Here is a 21349-nt window from a genome sequence, read left to right on the forward strand (position 1 = left end):
TGCAAAAATCACAGTCTTTTAATTAAAATATTTTTCCTATTCGAATCTATGTTGTATACAACAAATCATTCACACACATACAGAAAGTGATTCTTAGAAAAATCTCATGTCCACTTTTCTCTTTTGTTGCAGAGGATCTTCAACTCCTTGGTTTACACAGAGAAGATCTCAAACGGAGAGAGCGAAGTTCAGCAGGTAAGGAGGTGTGAGACACAGCGCGCCCAGACTTTGCCTTGCCTTTCCACAGGGCTTCCCTGCTCCTTCCCAGTAGCCCCCACTCGAGGTTGACCTCTAACCTATCCTACTTGTACCAAGGAGTCTTCCTGCAGGAGGGTGACACCCTTACATTCAGGTGCTAAGAACTTGCTGATGGTTCATAACTATTCCTGATGTATCTCCCTTTTGTTATGAATATCTTTGAGTTCCCCAAATCTAAAAATAATGTTTTGTCTAATGCAGAAAATAAGCACCTGGGCTTGGGAATCAGACTCCACGTTCTCCAGTCTGGCATCCATCCGCATGTCCTCTTTGGTCACAATAGAAAACAGTCTCCCACCCCCCTTTTAGCCCACAGTTCATTTGCCGTTTGTGTAAGAAAATCCTAATATCTGCCTCGTGAAGTTCTGATAATGAAGTAGTCAGACAGATGAGAACAATGTGCAGTCAGTCATCTTGGTGGAAAGTTCTGGCATCGAAGCCTCTGCCCCGCTGCCCCATGATGCTTTTTTAGCCTCCCTCTTTCTAGAATATACACACACACACACACACACATACACACACACACACACACACACACACACACACACACACACCGCCCTCGCCCCCGCCCCTTCCTCTTTCAGAGCTCTGTGCAGTCAAGATACTTAAAAGGCCAGATTCTGTTTGTTTATATCGACCATCGAGCGAGCTGCCTCCTGCGTTAAAGCACAGTGTCGGTGAGCTTGAACATAAATAATTAGCGGTGCTTGAGAAGGGTGGAGGCTTTAATTTCAGTTAATCCACCAACTTCATTCCAGCATGTGACTGTTGGCTAGTAACTTGAGGCTGGGTTTGAAACTAAAGAGAGAACCAGAACTATGCTAAAAACCGGAATGCAGCCGAGGGCTTGCACAGGATAAAAAGGCAAACATAATAAAATGCATAATGATGCAAATGCCCAGTTCTCTCTGTTGTTTTATTCATGGAGACAGCTTGACCTGATCCGAGCTTTTAAAAGTGCTTTCTCAGAAGAAAGGCTTTGCATCGGGATGAAGTTATTATTGTAAGCTAGCTATTTATTTACAATAGAGTGCTGTGGGCTAGGTTCAGCATTTCCTGTTCATAGGTGGGGACCTTAATTTTAGTCACTTTTAAGTGGTGATGTGGTGATGCTTGCCTCATCCTTCTTAGTTTAGGTATCCTTAAGGATGAATAGCTTGACACTGTAGTGGTGTGCCACACTGAGTCTTATCTGCCTAAGTCCTGACTTATGCTTATTCCCAAGAGCCGGAAGGCACTTCAGAATCATTGAATCTAGACGAGTTGTTATGGACTACGATTTCTGCACAGAGCCTGCTCGTTAGAGGAGACGTTTTTGGGAGACAACCGCTATTTGATAACCCTTTAAAGAATGTGATCTGGGGTATCACTTGAAGCCTCTTTTCTTGAAGTAACAGATACAAGATCCTACATGGGCTGTTTCTGAGCATGCAGCTGTTTTGTGTTCTTGGGCTGACGTCATTGCTAACCCAGCTATGAGCAAGCATGGAAGCCTTCAATATAATTGTTAGGAATTATAGCAACTGAAGGAGCACTTACAGAACATTGTGTGTGAGGGGGAGGGGGGTTCAAGATATTATGGCTAGTATTTGACAGATAAGCTTCAGGAGCAGACTGTCCTACCAAAGAGGAGGAACTAGAGGCTTTAAGAGGTCAAACAAGTCACCTATACTATCAAGACTATGAAGTGGGAGAATATGTCTTCAAAAATCAGTGTGACAAAAACACATTATCTGCTCTTTTGACCACTTTTATTTTTATTTCTGCTTTTCACTCAAGACAGACTTTTCTGCTAAACTGTATTTACTTGGAAAACCCACCCAACAGAGAATTCCCCGTCTGCTCCACCCACTATCTCCCCAACCATCAAATTGTTCTTTTCTAAGCTGAACGAAGATGTGCTTATCAGTAACTACTCCAGCCTCCCCATTCTGCCTCCCAGAAGCACCCAAGCAAGAGGGTCTCATGATCAGGAGGCTCTCTGGTCAGGAGAAAGTTGTATTGTAATTGTTTCAACTTCAATACATACAAGTCCCTAAAATTTCCTTCTACATCATGACTTCCTGATCATTTCAGCACTATGATCTCATTAATGATAAAGGTGTGCAATTGCATACTTACTGAAAATTCATACCCTCACGGAGACAGTTCTCCTATAGTTCTCCCCCTTTTATCCCAGAGAGAAAGTCCTGATCAGGAACTACACAAACGGCTGTTGAGACAGCACAGCAGCTAAGGGAACTTGCACTGTTAGCCTGACCATCTAAGTTTGATCTCCATAACCCCCTAAAAGGTGAAAGGAGAAAACCAACGCTACGGAATTATCTTCTAACTTTCACACATGTGCCATGACACAAACCACACCCTCACGCCCCCTGCCCATAGTAAAAATGATTAATTTTTTAAGTAATCCCCATGGGACTAGATGATACCCAGGACAGACTCTGGGGGAGCATGTTCACCCGGCCTGTTTGCTCTTCTATTGAACATTCTCCACCATAGTCACTCACACTTGGATCTCCTTTGAACTTCAGAGCACTAGTAACTAATTAAGTAATCTCTAGCAACTAGTTTTGTCCTCCAAAAAAGTAGAATGTATCCAATATTCAAAACTATTTGTAACATAACTGACAAGCTTTAAGGAAATATATTAAAATAAGTATATCAACTGTGATGGTTTGTATATGCTCGGCCCAGGGAGTTGCACTATTAGAAGGTGTGGCCTTGTTGGAGTAGGTGTGTCACTGTGGGTGTGGGCTTTAAGGCCCTCATCCTATCTGCCTGGAAGCCACTATTCTGCTAGCAGCCTTCAGATGAAGATGTAGAATTCTCAGCTCAACCTACACTATGCCAGCCTGGATGCTATCATGCTCCCTCCTTGATGATACTGGATTGAACCTCTGAACCTGTAAGCCAGCCCCACCTAAATGTTGTTTTCAAAAGAGTTGCCTTGGTCATGGTGTCTGTCCATAGCAGTAAAACACTAACTAAGACATCAACCTAGCAACCTACCAAAACAGATGTCCTACCTGAGGGTTCTCTCAGAGGTAACCTTATTCACTATATTACCCCGGCTAGTCAGAAGCTCACTATATAACCATGGCGGTCTCAACATCACAGAAATTTGCCTGCCTCTGACTCCTAGCATTGGGATAAAGGGCTTGCACCTCAGTAGAATACCTTGTTATTCTTAGTTAAGGTTTTTATTGCTGTGACAAAATGTCATTGCTTGACCATAAAGCAAGTTGGAGAGGGTAGGATTTATTTGGCTCACTCTTTCAGATCGATGTTCATTTTTGGAAAAAAGTCAGGACAGGAACTGAAGCAGGGCCAGAACCTGGAGGCAGGAGCAGGAGCAGAGGCCATAAAGGACTGATGCTTACTGGCTTGTTCCCCAGGGCTTGCTCAGCCTGCTTCCTTACAGAACCCAGCACCCCAGCCCACAGTGGGCTGGGCCCTCCCCTAATGATCACAGACTAAGAAATGTCCTTCAGCAAGGTCTCATGGAGGCATCTTTACCAACGGGGGTTCCCTCCTCTCTGATGACTCTAGCTTGTGTCAAGTCTATCCTGCACACCCCCAAATTAATTTTTAGTTTAGTTCTTTGCGTGAATCTTAAGTGTATTGTCTTTATTCCTGTATCTTGTTGCTTTTGCTCCCTACATTGTTTAGGAGAGCCTATGGCGCCTGCCGTCAGGTTTGTTATAATTTTTAGTTCCTTGGCTTTGCCAAACATACCACTCACGGGCCTCTTTATAATAGGTCTTGTTTGGATTGTTTCAGTTATGGGGTTGAGTTTTGTAGCTTGGAGAGGCTAAATTTCTTTAATCATCGGAACTTTATTTCGTTGGCATCTCAATGCTGGAGGGAAGGACTGTGTGTTGTACTTCTGTCTGTCTGTGCTTCCCAGCCCTGAGGGACAGCAGGGCAGGGCAGGGGAGACTGGTCCACTTACTGGAGAACCGCGTCTCAAGCCTAGCTTTGAGGATGCTGGAGAATGACAAGCAGCCCTCACAGTGGTGGGCTTGGGTTACTCTCCTAGGACAGAGTTGCAGATTTGAAGAGGTGTATCCTTTTCAATACTTGGTAGTTTCTGAATTTTAGTCTTTTGCCAGGTTAAGGTATCTAAAAGGGGATCTTATAAATTGTTTGAAGTGACTTTTTGCATGTTTATAGTACACAAGATTTAGGAGCTCAGGATCTCATGCATGGTATGAAGGTACTGTATCAGTGTTTTGTGTTTTTTGGGGGGGTGGGTTAGGCGGTAGGTCCATGAATACCTTTTCAGCATTATTTACTGAGTTATTTTAGAAACACTGTACTGTGTACTCTAAATCAGCCTGATCCAAAGAGAAGTCTGTACAGAGAAGGATACTGCATATCTGTGCTCTCTGCCCAGCTGGCCCTGTATCCAGAGTAGGAGGTCAGGGTTCAGGGTCTCCAGACCTTGCACACAACCTAAGGATGAAAGCACGGTCTGATTAGTGCTGGAGACCAAATTTAAATTGTTACTTGGGTTTAATATAGCCATGCTCATAGTGCCTTGAGTTTTTAGATTTCGTATTTTCTCCCACGTTTTGTTTTGAATTGTAAAGTAAAATTTCCAGTCAGTTTTTGAAGCAGCTCAGTAGGTGAAAGTGCTTGTTGCCATGCCTGATGGCTAGAGTTCCATCCCTGGGACCTTCACGGTGGATAGAATGCCGAGAGCCTACGGTCTGGCACATGCTGTTCTACTGTCGGTCAAGAAGCTTTCCTCTTGCCTCTATCACTCTATCTGAAACTGAGTGGCTTTGGTTTCCCCACATATACATTTCCAAATATCCCACCAGTATCCATTGACCACTAGTCATGATTTCTAAGTGTGTGCAAGTTTGATCTGCTTCTATTGGCTGCTAATCTGTTACTATGCTGATATCATAATTATCATGTTCAGTTGTGTGTGTGTGTGTGTGTGTGAGAGAGAGAGAAAGAGAGAGAGAGAGAGAGAGAGAGAGACAGACAGACAGACAGACAGACAGAGTAGTGCCCGTAGAAGCCAGAAGCATCAGATCCCCCTGGAGCTGGAGTTATAGATGGTTGCAAGCTGCCTCACATGGGTGCTGGGAATCAGACTCAGGTCTAATGTGGAAGCAGCCAGTATTCATTCTTAACCAGTGAGCCATTTCTCCAGCCTCTGGTTATACTTAAAAGATTTTTTTAAAAAAATATTCTATTTGCACGAGTGTTTCACCTGTGTATCCCAAGTGTGCTTTGTGACCAAGAAGAGGCATCTGATCCCCTAGAGCTGGCATTACAGACAATTATGAGCCACCATGTGAATGCTGGGAATTGAACTCAAGTCCCCTAGAAGAACGAGTGCTCTAAATCTTTGAGCCATCCTTCTAGCCCCCCAATTGTTCTTTTATAACAAGTGTTAAGATCTGGTGAGGTAACATCACTCCTTTCATTTCCATTTATTGGTTTCCTGTGCAGTTTCTCACGATAGCCAAGCCTGAGGCTACCTCCATCCTCAGTATCCAGGCCTGTATCCAGAGTGGAGGTCAGGGTTTCCAGACATTGCACACACCCTCAGGATTTCCTACCTTTACTCTGAGGGCACAGTGCATAGCAGTTCTGTTTTCACAAATCTCACGGTCCTCTGCATCATAAAGACAATTATCATTGATGATAGGATATATTTGAGAAAGAAAAATGTAGGTTGATTATTCAAAGCAGACTCTTGACCACCCAGCTCAAAGTTTTATTTTCTTAAGACAAGGTCACATAAGGGGTTGGGGATTTGACTCAGTGGTAGAGCGCTTGCCTAGGAAGCGCAAGGTCCTGGGTTCGGTCCCCAGCCCCGGGGGGGTGGGGGGGAGACAGGGTCACATAGAGCCCAGGGTTAGCTCAAAGTTGCCATGTAGCTGGTGATGATTTTGGACACATGATTCTTTTGCCTTCATCACCTATGTGCTAGCCTTACAGGACTATGCCACCTCACTCAGTTCCTGCAGCACTAGGAGTTGAACACATGGCTTCATACATGCTGTGCAAGCATTTACCAACTGAGCTGCATCCTATCTCCTTTGCCCACAATTTTAATCCACAATCTTTAGAATAACTGCTTATTTTAGTTGGGGTGCATGAGCGCATGCACACACACACACACACACATGTGCACACATGTACACACATGTGCACATACACACATCACGATCTACTGTCTAAAATCCTGCTATACATTCTCTATCTTTTTTTCCTTTAAGAAAACTAGAGCCTCTGAGTCCTGGCTGTCTGTTCTTGCTAATAAGATCTTCTTGAGAGTCAGCTCTTATTTCCATATATCATGGAACTTGGCAGGAAATCTAATGTGTTGTTAATATCTTTGGTTAAGGGAGCAAAGTAATTAACACTAATAAAAAACATTTTGTGATTCTTGACTCTTACCGCAAAATTCTCCATGGCTTACTATTTTTCCTGCTTTTACCCATTACTACTTTTACATTAACCCTCAGAGCCTGGGTCTAAATTGCTTAACTGTGTGTTTTAAGTCTTTGATTAGTTTGCTGTATGCAATTTTTCTGCCAAAAGACAGTGGCCAACAGCCTCAGAAAGAGAAAATTCCACCCCACACAGATGGATCCCCTCCCACAGATGCCCGGTTTGAGTGATTCAAGACATCAAGCTGTATGCACACATTAGGGGCAGTATGTGAGGTTGAATCCGAATCAAGAAAAACAAATTTTTGAGCAGGTAGCCCCAAAAGTAGCAAAACCAGGCTCCCTAAGGACAAGGCAGGGGAGAAGAAACAAAGGGAGCCAGAGCCATCTTGGACTCCTTCCTGGGGGTTAGTCCTTCTCCCATTGCTTCTGTAATTACTTATATTAATGATAGACTTAACAAAGTGGCAAATAATCCCTCATTATCAGTAACCTGGGAGCTGTTGAGTTGCTAGCAGCAGTGGCCTTAGAGGGCTGCAGAGATCTTTTAAATGGGCAACTGTAGAAATGGCCTGACATTGAGCAAGGCTATCTGGAGGCACCTCTCCCCCTTCTCCAGTCTATTTTGGCTACTCAGGATCCCACCCATTGGATGAAAACAACCTGTTCTTCTGAATTAAAATTATAGAAGATCACTTTCCTGACTCCACTTTAGCATGTCCCTACTGTCCCGTTTTATTCTTAGAAGCATAGTCCATCAAGACAACTACCTAGTCCTACAAATGGGTCTATTCAAGGCCACCCATGGCCGCCATGTTGGTAATTCCATGGTCTTCATTTATATAGCTAACAGGAATATAAAATATTGGTTTTCATCTTTCGAAACTATATTTATTTCTATTTCATGGGTATGGGTGTTTTGCTTGCATGTGTGTATGTTGTATTCCTGTAAAAGTCAGAAGAGAGTGACAGGTCCCCTGGAACTGGGTTCTGGGCAGTTATGAGCTGCCATGCGTGATGTGGGAACCAAACCTAGGCCTGTTGCAAAAGCAGTAGATGCTCTTGACTGCTGAGCCGTGTCTGTAGCCTGTTCTATCTTATTGATTGACTGTTTTGGTTACCGTGGGTTTCAGGACAGCACAGTTGTGTCCTTGCTGTGAGCATGCTCCTTCCTTGGAGCTCGGCCTGCCTCGCTCCCTGGATTGTTTTTGCTATTGTTTGATCAAATGTGTGCACCACCACACTGGCCCAGCTCAAAAGACTCCTGCTCTCCTTTTCCCTGGTTCAGTTTTTTTACTCAATATACGTGACTGCTGTGGAAACCACCTTCTTCTTTTACTCTCTGAAGCAGTAACATTGATGTCCTCTTTCTGTCTCTCTCTCTCTCTCTCTCTCTCTCTCTCTCTCTCTCTCTCTCTCTCTCTCTCTCTTTCTTTCTTTGTTTAAATGCTGGATAGGCCCCATTTTAGTATCATGTAAATGCCTAGTTTTCTTTGTGGAAAGAATCATGATTGTTCTACTTCTTGACTAGATGTAGAGGGGCTTGGCTTATATCTGTGGTTGCCTTTTCTGCTTATTTTTTGTTATTTGCTTGCTTAGGATTTTTCATTTTATCTTATGTCATTTTTAGTAACTGCATCAACTTTAGATACCTCTCAGGGCTGGAGATGACATTTCATTTTTGGTCAGTTTACTGAGACTCGGGGTTTATCCCCCATTCCGTTCTGTCTTGGTGAATTTACCAAGGAACACAGTGGTCTCTGCAGTTGTTAATGTGCTTTTCTGTACAGGCAGTGGCAAATGGGTCTCTGAGTTCAAGTACAGCCTGGTCTATAGAGGAAGTTCCAGGACAGCCAGGGCTACACAGAGAATGCCACACCTCTGGAGGGCGTAGCATAACTGTCTATCTTGCATACTTACCTGTTCAGTGCTCTTCATTTCTCTCTAAAGGCACTAACTGATGATGTCCAGAGAACTTCTTGTAATGTTTACCACACTGTAGATACCCAGAAACAAAACTCTCATAGCTTTTCTGACATATACTCTACCTCCTCTTTTCTCTTAGATGTTTTTGACTCAAACTGAATTCTGGTTTGACTTTTTTTTTCCATTTAAAAATATTTATTTTATTTTATGTGTAAGTGTGTGTTCTTGAGTGTGAGTATTACATACCACTTGTGTGCAGATGCCCAACGGGACCAGAAATGAGCGTCAGATCCCCGAGAGCTGGAGATAAAGATTCTGCTGAGCCTGGGGGTTAGCAAGGGAATCCTGGTCCTCTGTGGGAGCACCAAGGGCTCTCACAGATAAGCTGTCTCTCCCTCCATCTCCCTTCTCCTTTATCTTTTAACGTTTTTAGATGCATATTTCTCTTTCCCAGATGCCTTAACTTCTAAATATGAATCAGGAAATTGTTATGCTGTGTATGTTTTTTGTTTTATTTTTCATTTCTCTGGTTAGTCTCCAGGTGTTCCTTTATTTTATTTATTTATTTATTGTTTGTTTGTTTTCTTTTAGGGACTGATTATAACTGGCTATACACAGCGGTCTTTACATTTATTCTCTTTGGGATTTTGTGGTGTGGTGATTGTATTTTTGTTTGCTTGTTTTGAACTTTCTGAATCTGTAAACATATAACGTTTGTCAAACGCAGGTATCGGCGAATATCTTTTCTCTGTGAGTTGCTGCTCTCTTGGATCCTTGCATGGCTGTGTGGTATTCTGGTATTTACAGGAACCACAGGACAGTGTCTTTCTCTCTCCTCCTGTCTTTTTTTTCTTTCTGTTCATCAGATTATACCCCTTTCATTGATCTATATTTAAGTGTGCCACTTGACTTAATTCTGTAGTCATGTCTCCAGTACATATATTTCTAAATTTCAGATATGGTACTTCTCAGTTCCTTGATTTCCATTTCTTTCTTTTAATAAAATTTTCCAGCTGATGCTTCTTTTTCCACAATTCCCATGCATGTTTTTACCTTTATAAACTTGATCATAATTAGATTCTTTAAGTGATTCTAATATCTAAAATATTATTTGACGGAGGACTCTGGAGAATCTCTGTGTGCTCTACATAGTGAGTTCCAGGCCAACCTACGTAGTAAGACTTGGTCTCACAAAAATTGTTGTTTGCAGGGGTGATGGTGTCACATGTGCTACTGTGTAATATGGAGGTCAGAGGACAACCTCCTGTAATTGTTTTTACTTTCTGCCTTTACATGCCTTCCTGGGACCATACTCCAGTCAAAATGTTTTTGTGCAAATTCTTTTTTTCTGCTAAGCCATCTCGCTCACTTCTGAACTCAAGAAATGTATTGTGGTTGGCATCTTTTTCTGAAAAGTTAGTCAAACTTACAATTTTCTCATTATGTCAAAAAATTGCAAGTTGTTTGCATCTTGGCATTATGAAAAAAAAATCTTTGGATTCTGTTACATTCCTCTAAGGAGGATTTTTGGGTGTTTCTCTGTTTAGATAGGCACTTGACGTGATAGGACTCAAATTCAATGAATTTCATAAATATTTATTTCTGGTCCCAAGAGGGGTTTCAACACATTTTTTTAAGTGACTTAAATCTATTCTGGTAATATTTTTATTTAGTTTTCTAAATTACTATTTGATAAAGAAAATTTTACCTGAAAGACTTTATTCACTAAAAATACTTGTGAGAAAGAAAGGGGGGACTTTATTTAAAATTTTATATTTAGCTGATATTACTACTCCAAATTATCCTTTCAGTCCAGTGTAATTATGGGCTCAGTCATGAAGGAAACATGAAAACACTGACATAGGCCCATATACATGCAGGCTGAAGCCCCAGACGTGTGTGCCTCACATATCACGGGGACAGGGCTTGAAGGGAGTCACTTACATGCAGCAAGCACTCCAGCAATCTCCTTCCTTAAGAAGATCAAGACCCCACCAGCAGCCTGGCTGAGCAGTCAGCATCTGTGTGAAACTGTCAGCCCTGATTAGAACAATGTTTCAAAGTTCTAGAGCAAGAGAGAACTCTAGAGACCGTGTTGATAACCAGTAAGGATGCCTTTGGGCATCCTCAATAGGAGATGGCGAACATGAAGGTCCTTATTGTTTGAAATAGAAAACTTGACAGCTCTCTGTCCCTCTGGTTTTGTTTGGTTGATTGGTTGTTTTTGTCTAGATGCTCAACCTTCCAGTAGCTACACTTGTTTAATCTGGAAAACAGAGATAATGTCTATCTTGAAAGGCTCTTGAAGACTGATCAACACAGAGTGGACGTTCAGGATTCTGCTTTCTGGTATCGAAACACAGTGAGTGCTAGTATAAGAGGAAATCCGTAAGATGAGTTCTCTTGGGTGAAGCCTGCAAGAAAAGATCTACAAACATTGAAAAGAGAATTTTCATAAGACACTGATCACAGAAAGTCCCTGGCAGGGGCTCCTGGGAATGGGAAATAGAAACCTTATGAACTGAGGTTGTGAACATGGGACCTAGGATTTTAGTTTTCATTTCTATTTCTTATTTCAGTTCCCCGAAACATTACAACATAAGAACATCTTATTATACTGGGAAAGCAATGCTGGACTACACAAGAAAGGAATAGGGGCTGGGGTGGAACTGCGTTGTTACAAAGTTTGCTTTTGTTGCCAAACTATGTAGTGTAACACAGAAGAAATAAGACAAAAAGAGGTGAGGTGGGGCTGGGATGTAACTTAGTTGAAAGAATGCTTGCAGGACATGTGTGAAGCCCTGTCCTCTGCACCATATAAATGCCCTGCAATGAAACATACCTATAATCACAGCACTTAGGTGGTAGAAGCAGGAAGATTAGAAGTTCAATGTTTTCCCTGGCTGCATGGAGGCCAGTGTGAGCTATATAAGACCCTGTCTAAAAATAGGAGTGATACAAACGTGGGGCAAAGCTTGAAACCTTAGCAAAAGGTCTTCAGAATCCTAAACGTCTACATGTAAAATAATGAAATTTGATCCCATTTCTCTCACCACACAGTTAAATCAGTTTCAAATGATAGAACATCTCAGTGCTATATCTGTAATTTCTTGAAGAAACAGTAGGAGATATTGAATATAGGCTATATAGGATATATGTTCTGTAGAATATAGACTCTGGTCAGGACTTTCTGAATAGAATTCTGGTTACCCAAGAAATAATGCTTGCTAATAAAATTCGAAAGCTTCTATACTGTAAAGGAAACAGTTGACTTACTAAAGAGGCAGCCCACAGAACGGGAAAAAATATCTCACAGCTCTCCATCTGACAGAGGATTAGTGTCTAGCATATACAAGAAATTCGGAAAACTAAACAAAGCAAACATTCGGCAGCCCAGTTAAATAATGGGATATGTAACAAAGCAGAGTTCTCAGGCTGAGAAATATTTTACGAAGCTTTCAATATCCTTAGCCATTAGAGAACCGAAAAGTGAACCAACTTTGAGATCTCTTCCCCTAGTCAGAATGGCTAAAATTAAGAAAACAAAAGAGGGGAATGCTGCGAAGATATTTTGATTCGGTAACAAACAAAGCACAACAGGTGGTGGTAAGGATGTGCAGAACAGGAACCCTCACACCCTGTTGGCGGAAGGGCAAAGTGGTGCGGCCACTGTGGAGTTCAGTGTGGCAGTTGCTCAAAATATTAGAAATAGATCTACTACCCAATCCAGCACTACCACTCTTGAGCACATAGCCAAAGAACTTCACTTACTGCTTCAGAGACGCATGCCTACGTGTGCTCATAGCTGCTCTATTCACAACAGTTAGGACACACGAAAGCCAAGATATCCGTCAATGACGATGAAAATGAGATGCCAGGACAGGAGCTGTGAATCAGCCGATAAGAGCACTGATTGAGCTTTTAGAGGACCTGGGTTTGATTCCCAGTACTCACAACAGTTTGTAAATTCAGTCCTCGGGCATCTAATGTTCTCTTCAGGCCTCCACAGCCACCAGTCTCACAAGTGATGCACAAACACATGAAGGCAAAAATAAATAAATAAATAAAAAATACCTATATACACAGTGAAAATTTTATTCTGATGTAAAGAAAAATTAAATCATCACATTTGCAGATAAGTAAATGAGCTAGAAAGTGCCTGAGTAAGATAACCCAGACCCTGGAAAACAGACAGTGGGAATCGCTCCGACGTGGATCTCAGTGTTGAGTGTTTAGGTTTTGTGCTGGATTTGAAGTAACTGTCAGGTTCAGGAAACTATGGGCAGGGGAAGAAAAGTCTTAGGTGATAGGGAGAAGTATAATGCAGGGACTGTGTAGGGAAAGGGAGAGTTAATAAGTCCATTCTCTCCTTCCATCATGTGGACTCTGAGGACCGAAATCAAGTCACCAGGCTTGCCAGCCGATTCTGTTTCCCACCAGGTTGTCTAGCCAGCCCCGGATGAGGTAGTTTTTATTGGAGGGGAAAAAATATATTTGTAACCTTCTTTAAAACAAAAGTTAAGTTTCTTCTGAAAGTTAAGCTCTTGAGACTAGGGCCTCTCTCAGAACAATTTCACTCTGTGTGACTTTAAGGAAGGCAAAGCTGGTTAGAAGAGTGAAGAGGAATATTCTAGGCACACCTCTGCCAGGCAGGAAACAAATTCAGCAAACATTGGTTGAGGGCTTACACACTTGGTATTGTAGGAACAAAAACTGTGTCCCAGACAGTCAGTCATTCATTTGATAGCTTCTGCTAATCTCAAAAATAACATCTCAGAAGACATCATTTGGGAAAATAGTATTTTCTAGGCTTTGGGAAAATTCTCTTTTTCTAGGCTTCCAATAAAGGACAGATGGATACAGTAATTGATTCATAAAGGTAATTGTGTGACTTGTTGGAAAATAATATTTAGTGTGATAGTTTGTTCATGACATACTACTTCATGGGAGCTATTAAAGTTTTACACGATCTTCTGATATAAATGATTCTTTGTCCATTAGGTCTGAGGATGATTAAGACAAAAGCATTGAGTCATTTCCCAAAGTCACACCTGAGTTAGGCCTTAGGCTCCGGGTATCAACTTGAGAGGTCTGTTGCCAAAGCCCACGGTACCAGAATTCTTGCCGACTTGCTTTGCATTCAAATTCCTTGATATGCTTTCTTTTTATTTTATTTTAAGAGAAAGAGGGTTCATTCTTTCCTGAGGGCCTCACCCATCAAGCAATGTAAGGTAAATAACATGTCTAAACATTGTAAGGACTATGATGAAACTTAGCTGCTAAATGAGGGAGGGACCGAGTTTGAAGGCTCAGTTGACAAGGGTAAAACCTTGGTGGCCGCTGTTGTCCATACCATTAGCCACAGCCTTTTAGATCTCATAAATCACAGGGCTGTGCTGGGCCCTTATGAAGAAGCCAGTATTACTAATGGGTTGCTCTGCAGGAACGTAAACAAGATATAAAACTGAAGGAAGTCCTTGATGACTCTTTTGCCTTCCTTAACAATCCATCGTTACTCCATTATTAACATAACCTCAAGACAGTTGGTTATAATTTCTGTCATTGTGGAATTTCTATTGGGCTATTGGGGTTTCCTTTTGTTTTAAAATAAATATCCCCTAAACAAGGACTTTTCACTATTTGGGCGAGTGAAACCCCACAGCTGTTGGCCCCCGGAGGCAGCATTAAAGAGTACAGTGGGAACAGGCTTCCTCTGTCACTGCAAAGAGGTGGAGAGAGCTTTGCATTCTGGGTGTGTAACTATGGTTGGCGGGCTTTGTTATGAGTTTCCTCGGAGGATGAGGCAGATATGGCTCAACATATTTGGAGGTCTCCCCTATATTTGGGTTTGGCAGTAACTAGGATAGCTTGAGGCTCTGCTTCTTAGGGAATAAGCAAAGAATCAGCTCCCTGTGTCACATGTGAGAACTGACGATTGAGAATTAAGAATGCTCAGCAGACTTGTTGATGTTTTAACGGAAGCTTATTTGGAGCCGGTATCCTGTATCCTTGTATATATTTGGAAGTCAAAATAGGTTCAGATGCATGTGTGAAAGCTTAAATTCCTGTCCTAAATTTAGACCAGCTGACTTCAGAGGTACATACTGTACATTAGCCAGTGTGTGTGTCTGGCATGAGCTAAGCTTAGATAAGCCTGTTTATACAGACTCACGCACATAGGCATTCATTCCTTTTATATAATGTATTCTCCTGAGAGTGAAAAATAACACCGTGTAAATATATAAATAAAAGATTTACACATATGTATATATTTTACATATATTTATGTATGTATACACATTATATAGACAGTATATTTCTATGTTATTTACATGTTTGAATAGTATGCCATATTTACACTTCCTATGTGCCAGTATTTATGAATATTCTCCTGCTCTTGGAGATAAGGCTCAGGACCTCAGACAAGCTAAACATGAGTTTCATAATTGAGCCATACTTCCAAATCCTATTCTTACCACTTACATCAACCATAGGAAATGCATTCTTCATAAACACCACCACTAGTACCACATGTACAATTTAAAATCTTAACATTTCTAGCTTCAGTCTTTGTGTGCTATGTTGTTTGGGCAGAAATACAAATGGGTGTCTTTCCCACTCACCTCATTCCCTCGTTCTGTGTCCTCACAAGAAGGAAGGAAAGAGAGGGGCTGCGCTCTCCCCCCGTAGTACCGGGAGCTGGTGGCACAAACGGAGGAAACAGGCTCTGGCTAGGACAGAAGAGGGTGACGAAGACAGTGCCCCACCTCTGTCTATTGTGTTTCTCTGTGCTGCGGCCGGGACTCCAGCTTCTTCCAGGATCCATTGGCCCACACATATGCAGGTGTCTGCTCCCAGAGAAAGAGCCCAGGCTCCACACTGAGAGCTCCTTTTAACTAGACTGTGATAGAGTAAGCCTTCACCTTCATCTAAAAGTCCAGGAAATTTTTGTCATGAGAAAAAAACATCCCACTGACACAGAAAACAAAGCCATTTTATACATAATTCTAATATCCCAGGGTTGACATGGTATTAGGAAATGTTGACTGTTCTCTGATAGTTCTCCACCCTCTATCTCTAACTCCATCCTCACACCCAAAACTCTAGAAAAATAAAATAACCTGAAAATACTTCATTCTTGTCTAACCTAACTGCTCCTTCCTTTGGGAAGAAGTCATTGATGCAGGAGACCACATACACAAATGCAGATGAGAATAGACTCTAAAACTTGACGAATGACTTAAGAGATAGTGTATGGGAAATGGGGGTCAATTATGAAACTCATGCTTAGCTTCCCTGAAGCCCTGGGCCTCATCTCAAGGACCATTTCTATCCCTAATGTCTCCTAGTGCAATGGGAAACATTTAGTTAATGATATGAAGGAACCAGCTGCTGCTATCACCGGGAACTACGAAGTTGGGTTTAATGATTTTTACCTTTGGACCCACAAAATAGGATGTGGTATATTAAAATTGTACTGTTACCAAGGTCTATAGCTTTATTTTGCTAAAATAAAACTGGGCCAAAACTGGGCCTCCAGGAATCATGTAGAAAGAAAGACTTGTTCTGGGCATTGCCTTAGGAGTCCCCCTAATGACCTTTAGTCCTTTTTTGTGTTGCAAAGATCATGTGGATGCTTCCACAAACTGACATTCATATCTACTAATACCATGTCAGCCTATGCAACCTAGGCCTCTAAGGGTGTGATCAGTGTATCCTACGGGGAAATGTCAATAGAGAACAGATGAAGCCTTCTCTTCTGTTTCCTATCCACACTGTCATCAGTCAGAGAACACGAAGACCTTCCTAAGTCTGTGTATTAGAGGTCAATATCAGATGCAGTTGGCAAGGGAATCCCCATAATAGTTGAGAGGATATAATAAAATCGCTCAGGCCTCTGTCCTCATTCTTTTGGTTTGGGATCCACACAGGGAATATTTCCTTCTGGTGTTGATTCTTGCAAGTCTTTAAAGGAGCAGTGTGTGCATTTTCCACCAGCGGTCAGTCAACATTTGTACCTCATCTAAGTGACTGTGTGTGTGTGTGTGTGTGTGTGTGTGTGTGTGTGTGTGTGTGTGTGTGTGTGTGTTGGGGGTTGATGACTTAATTATTTGTAGTAAATAAACTTGAAACTCTAAATCATCTCTTGTCTTAGTTTGGTTTTTATTGCTGTGAAGAGACACCATGACCAAGGCAACTCTTATAAAAGACAACATTTAATTGGGGCTACCTTGCTGGTTCTGACGTTGAGTTAATTATCATCATGGCAGAAAACATGGCAGTGGTCAGGCAGGCATGGTGCTGGAGGGACTGAGATTTCTACATCTTGTTTGGAAAGCAAAAGACTAGCTTCCAAGCAAGTAGGAAGAGGCTCAAAGAGTGCACCCCCACAGTGTAACACACTTCCTCTAACAAAGCCACACCTACTCCAACAAGGCCATGCTTCCTAATAGTGCCATTCACTGCCCGAGTCAAGCATAGCCAAACTACCACATTCCACTCTCTGGCCCCCATGAGCTTGTTCAAACATATGAGTCTATGGGGGCCATACCTAGTCATAGCATAATACAAAATACATTAGTCCAACTTCAGAAGTCCCATAGTCTATAACATGCTCAACAATGTTAAAAGTCCAGAGTTCAAAGTCTTCTCTGAAGTTCATGCAACCTCTAACTATAATCCCCATAAAGTCAAAATCAAAAAACAGATTATGTACCTCCAACATCACAGGATATACATTACCATTCCAAAATGTCATAATGAGGAAATATTGCACCAAAGCAAGACCAAAATCTTGAAGGTGGCAAACTCCAAACTCTGCCTCTCCATGTCTGATGTAAAAGCATTCTTCATATGTTCACATCCTTTCATCTTTGTTGACTGCCACAAACTTCTTTCTCTTGGGCTGGTTCTACTCCTTGTTAACAGCTTTCCTCAGCAGTTGTCCCACGGTTCTGGCATCTGTAACATCTTGGGGTCCCCAAGGCAACTTCAACATTACAGCTTCTTGTTCCAGTGTCTGGGATCCACATTTGATCACATCTACAGCTTGGGTCCCATCTACAGCGCTGCCCTCTGTAGCACTCCAGGGTCTGGTTGACTCCATTCCATCACTGCCACTCTTCCTGGTAGTCATCCCATGGTACGGACATCTTCAAAACGCTGGAGTCTTCTGCTACATCTATAGTTCACCAATGGCCTCTCACAGGCTCCCTTTATGGTACCAAGCCTCAACTTCTTTGTATAACCCCATTAGTTCTGGGCCATCAAACTGAGGCTGCACCTTTTATTCTTGACTCTGAAGCCAGAGCCACATGGCAGAAGCTGCCAAGTTCTACTGCTTACTAGAGCTGGAACATGGCCCCATTTTTCTATTACATTATCACCAGCTTTCTGTTTTCCAACTCTTTCACTGCCCAAGGTTGGCTGTCCTAGAACCTGGTCTACAAACTGACCTTGAACTCAAAGATTTACATGTCTCTATCTCCTGAGTTCGGGGATTGAAGGCATGTACCACCATGCCTGGACCTAAGCTTTTCTCTACTGGGAAATTGCTCTATACTAGATTCACCTTAAACTCAGAGATCTACTTGCCTCTGTCTCCTAGGATTAAAGGTGTGTACCACCATGTATGGGCCTAAGCTTTTCATGGCCACTATGCCTCTCCATGTCTAGATTGTAATTCATTTTAGATTAAAATTTCAAATTAAAACAATAATCAGGTTCCTTGTTCTACTGCAAAAGCATAAACAATAAGCTTAGCAGGGTGGGATCTTTCTTCGAGGTCGCCACTCCCTTAGTCTGTTTATCTTCTTTAACAGAGGATTCAACTCCATTCTACTTCCTGGTGTCCCTTTAATACTTGAACCATACATTTTTATTTTTCCTTCCTCAGTTTGCTCCTCTTCATTAAAATGTTCTTCATAAGAGTGAATTTTAGTAACCATACAACACAATGTATGCCAGGCTGCTTTGAGATTTCCTTTGTTAGTACAATTAATCTAAATCTCTTCACTTTAGCTTCAGGCAGACTCTTCAGACAAGGGCAAAAAGCAGTCAGATTTGTCACCAAAATATGACAAGCACAGTTGCTAGGCTACATAGTAAAATTCTTCTCCACTGAAACATCTAGAGCCAGGTTTCCACAGTTCAAATTATCCTCAGCACCAATGTCTTCCATATCCCTTCTAGGATGGTCCATTAAACCCCACTTAAAGCATTCTGCTGCTTTCCAAATCTACATTCTTCCAAACAAAAGTATGGTCAGGCCCTTCAGAACAATACCCCACTCCTGGTACCAAGTTCTGTCTTAGTTTGCTGTGAAGAGACGCCATGACAAAAGCAACTCTTATAAAGGAAAACATTTAACTGCAGCTGGCTTACTGGTTCTGAGGTTCAGCCCATTATAATCAGAATGCATGGCAGTGTCCAGGCTACAATTTGGGGGAAATGGGGTTTCTTTTGAACCTGGCAGTTGGGAGAGGGGGACTGGGAACATGAAGATTCTTAAAATTTTCAGAGACAGCCCTTAAGGCCATCTACCTAACAGCTGGTTTTAAAGCTTCTTAACTATTGTGAGGATGAGGAAATGTCTAGCGGCAGCAGGCTCTTTTTTCCCCCTTTTATCCTATCTCACTGATTGATCCTGGTGCTCTCATCAGAAAAAAACCTTAAAATCCTCGTTACCACTTTTGGTCATGGTGACTGTTCACAGCAGCAAAACCTTAACTAAGACACTGGCCAATTGTAATCCTTGCATTGGCTGGAAGAGGGCAGAGCTGGTTGACATTTCAGGTCTAGCAGCACTCTGGACCATGAACCACCTCAGCTCCCCCACCTCCAGAGCCCCTAGTGGGCCTCTTTCACTTAGACTGTGCTGTACTTAGTGTTCGTAATTATGCACACGTATTTGTTCACAAAACCCCAGCTCCGTAACCTGCAGGTCATGCAACTGAACATGGGGGCTGTGAAAATTTTGGCAGCCTCTAAAATGTCTCTGAATGCACAATGACCAAACATTAATTCAAAACCAGACGATGAATGATTCTCCAGGGTATTTTTGGCAGCGCTCACATGCAACGCACTTATGTGCTGCCTTGATGCTAAATACCTGACAGGCGTTCTCTGCACAGCACATGTTGCTGTAATACACAGTAGCAGTGAATGCTCAGATTCAAGACTATTGTGTGTATATTCTGCCCTTCTACGAATATTATGGTTTTGTTGTGGAGAACAAAGACCTTTACTCTTTTCTGAGTTACCTTCAGTCTGTCAGTGCTGGACTAGTTATCTTTGCATTATGTTGTGTCGGAATGTTTGATTTTAAAAATTGCTGTCCGAAGGCTGGGAGATGACTCAGCCAGTAAGAGCACTTGCTTTGCAAGCATGAGGATCTGAGTTTGAATCTCCAGTACCCACTTTAAAACAAGAAATGTAGGCACAGCCATTGCGTGCTTGCAATCCCAGCATTGGGGGGAGGAGACAGACGTTCCTGGGAGCTTGCTGGCTGCCAACCTAGGTGAAATGAGAGATTCAGGTAGAGACTCTCTCTCAGGGAAATAAGCTGGAGAGTGATAGACCAGGATACCTGGATTACACACACACACACACACACACACACACAATACACACACATATACTACACACACACACACACACACACAATACACACACATATACTACACACACACACACACACACACACACACACACACTGTGGCATGGATTTTTCTCAGAATTAGTGCAAAATTTCCAGTAATGTCTGGATGGCCCTAAACACACTCCTTCACTTTATGTACTGCATAGTTAAATGAAGTTTCATTCTCAGTTCATGATAAATATAGCAGCTGACTTTGAAAAAAACGTTAAAGATTCACTACATCCGATATATTAGGCATTCAGCTGAGATTTAATGATGCAAAGTTTACTGTGTAAAAAGAAACATCTTGGGGTTGGGGGATTTAGCTCAGTGGTAGAGCGCTTGCCTAGCAAGTGCAAGGCCCTGGGTTCAGTCCCCAGCTCCGAAAAAAAGAAAAAAATAACCATCTTGTTAGTATATGCGTTTGCTTTCACCTTTAATAAATGGCAAAATGTATTTATACAAAAATCGTATTTCTGGTAAAAAAAAACCTTTTAAAATAATTTTCTTTGTCAGTCACTATTTGGTTTGTCTACTGGTTTTCTATAGCTTTTTTACCTATAGTTGCATGAAAATTTCTTGGGCAGAAAGGAGTCATGAGTGAGAAACATTCAGTAATGCTTGCATTTTCTAGTGAGAATGAAGAAACCAGGCAAACGTCTTTCCTAAGCCACCAGTGCCCTTCCCCCCTCCCCCTTTTCGTGGTTAATACCCTTTACAAACTTATTCCAGAAGTTGCGCGATTCCGGAGTTTGTTGTGGTTTCTCCCTCCCTGATTCTCTCCGTTCGTTTTAAAATCATCTTTATTTCCTTGGGAAGGAGCAGGCTGTAAACCTTCAAGGCCTAACCACTTGCTTATTTCAGATTTAAAGGCGCTCAGGGGCTCCTATTACATAGAGAAGTGGGCTGAAGCTGGCCCTTCTTGTTTCCTTTGTTGTGATGTGGCCATTAAGGGTAGAGTGGGGTGAACAGCGGGGCAAGAGCCCATTGAGCCCTTCTGTTGATAACCTTGGCTTTCAGGAGGCTTCGGTGTACATTGCAGCGGCTTTCCTGGAAAACCTAGCACAAGCTGCTGCCCACCCCAAACCCATCACGGCCTTTCGAGCAA

At 42.1% G+C, this 21349-nt stretch overlaps 1 protein-coding gene across 2 annotated transcripts in view; it reads left to right on the forward strand.

Annotated features, from left to right (window-relative positions):
- Cachd1 (cache domain containing 1) overlaps positions 1-21349 on the forward strand; it is a 225730-nt gene that overhangs the window by 89535 nt on the left and 114846 nt on the right. For both annotated transcript variants that reach the window (XM_087548127.1, NM_001191758.1), the window contains 1 exon segment: positions 133-195. In XM_087548127.1, the coding sequence (XP_087404253.1) occupies positions 133-195 (63 nt within the window).

Source organism: Rattus norvegicus, chromosome 5 (assembly GCF_021556685.1).
Source record: "Rattus norvegicus strain SHRSP/BbbUtx chromosome 5, alternate assembly SHRSP_T2T, whole genome shotgun sequence".
In the NCBI taxonomy this organism is placed as follows: Eukaryota; Metazoa; Chordata; class Mammalia; order Rodentia; family Muridae; genus Rattus; species Rattus norvegicus.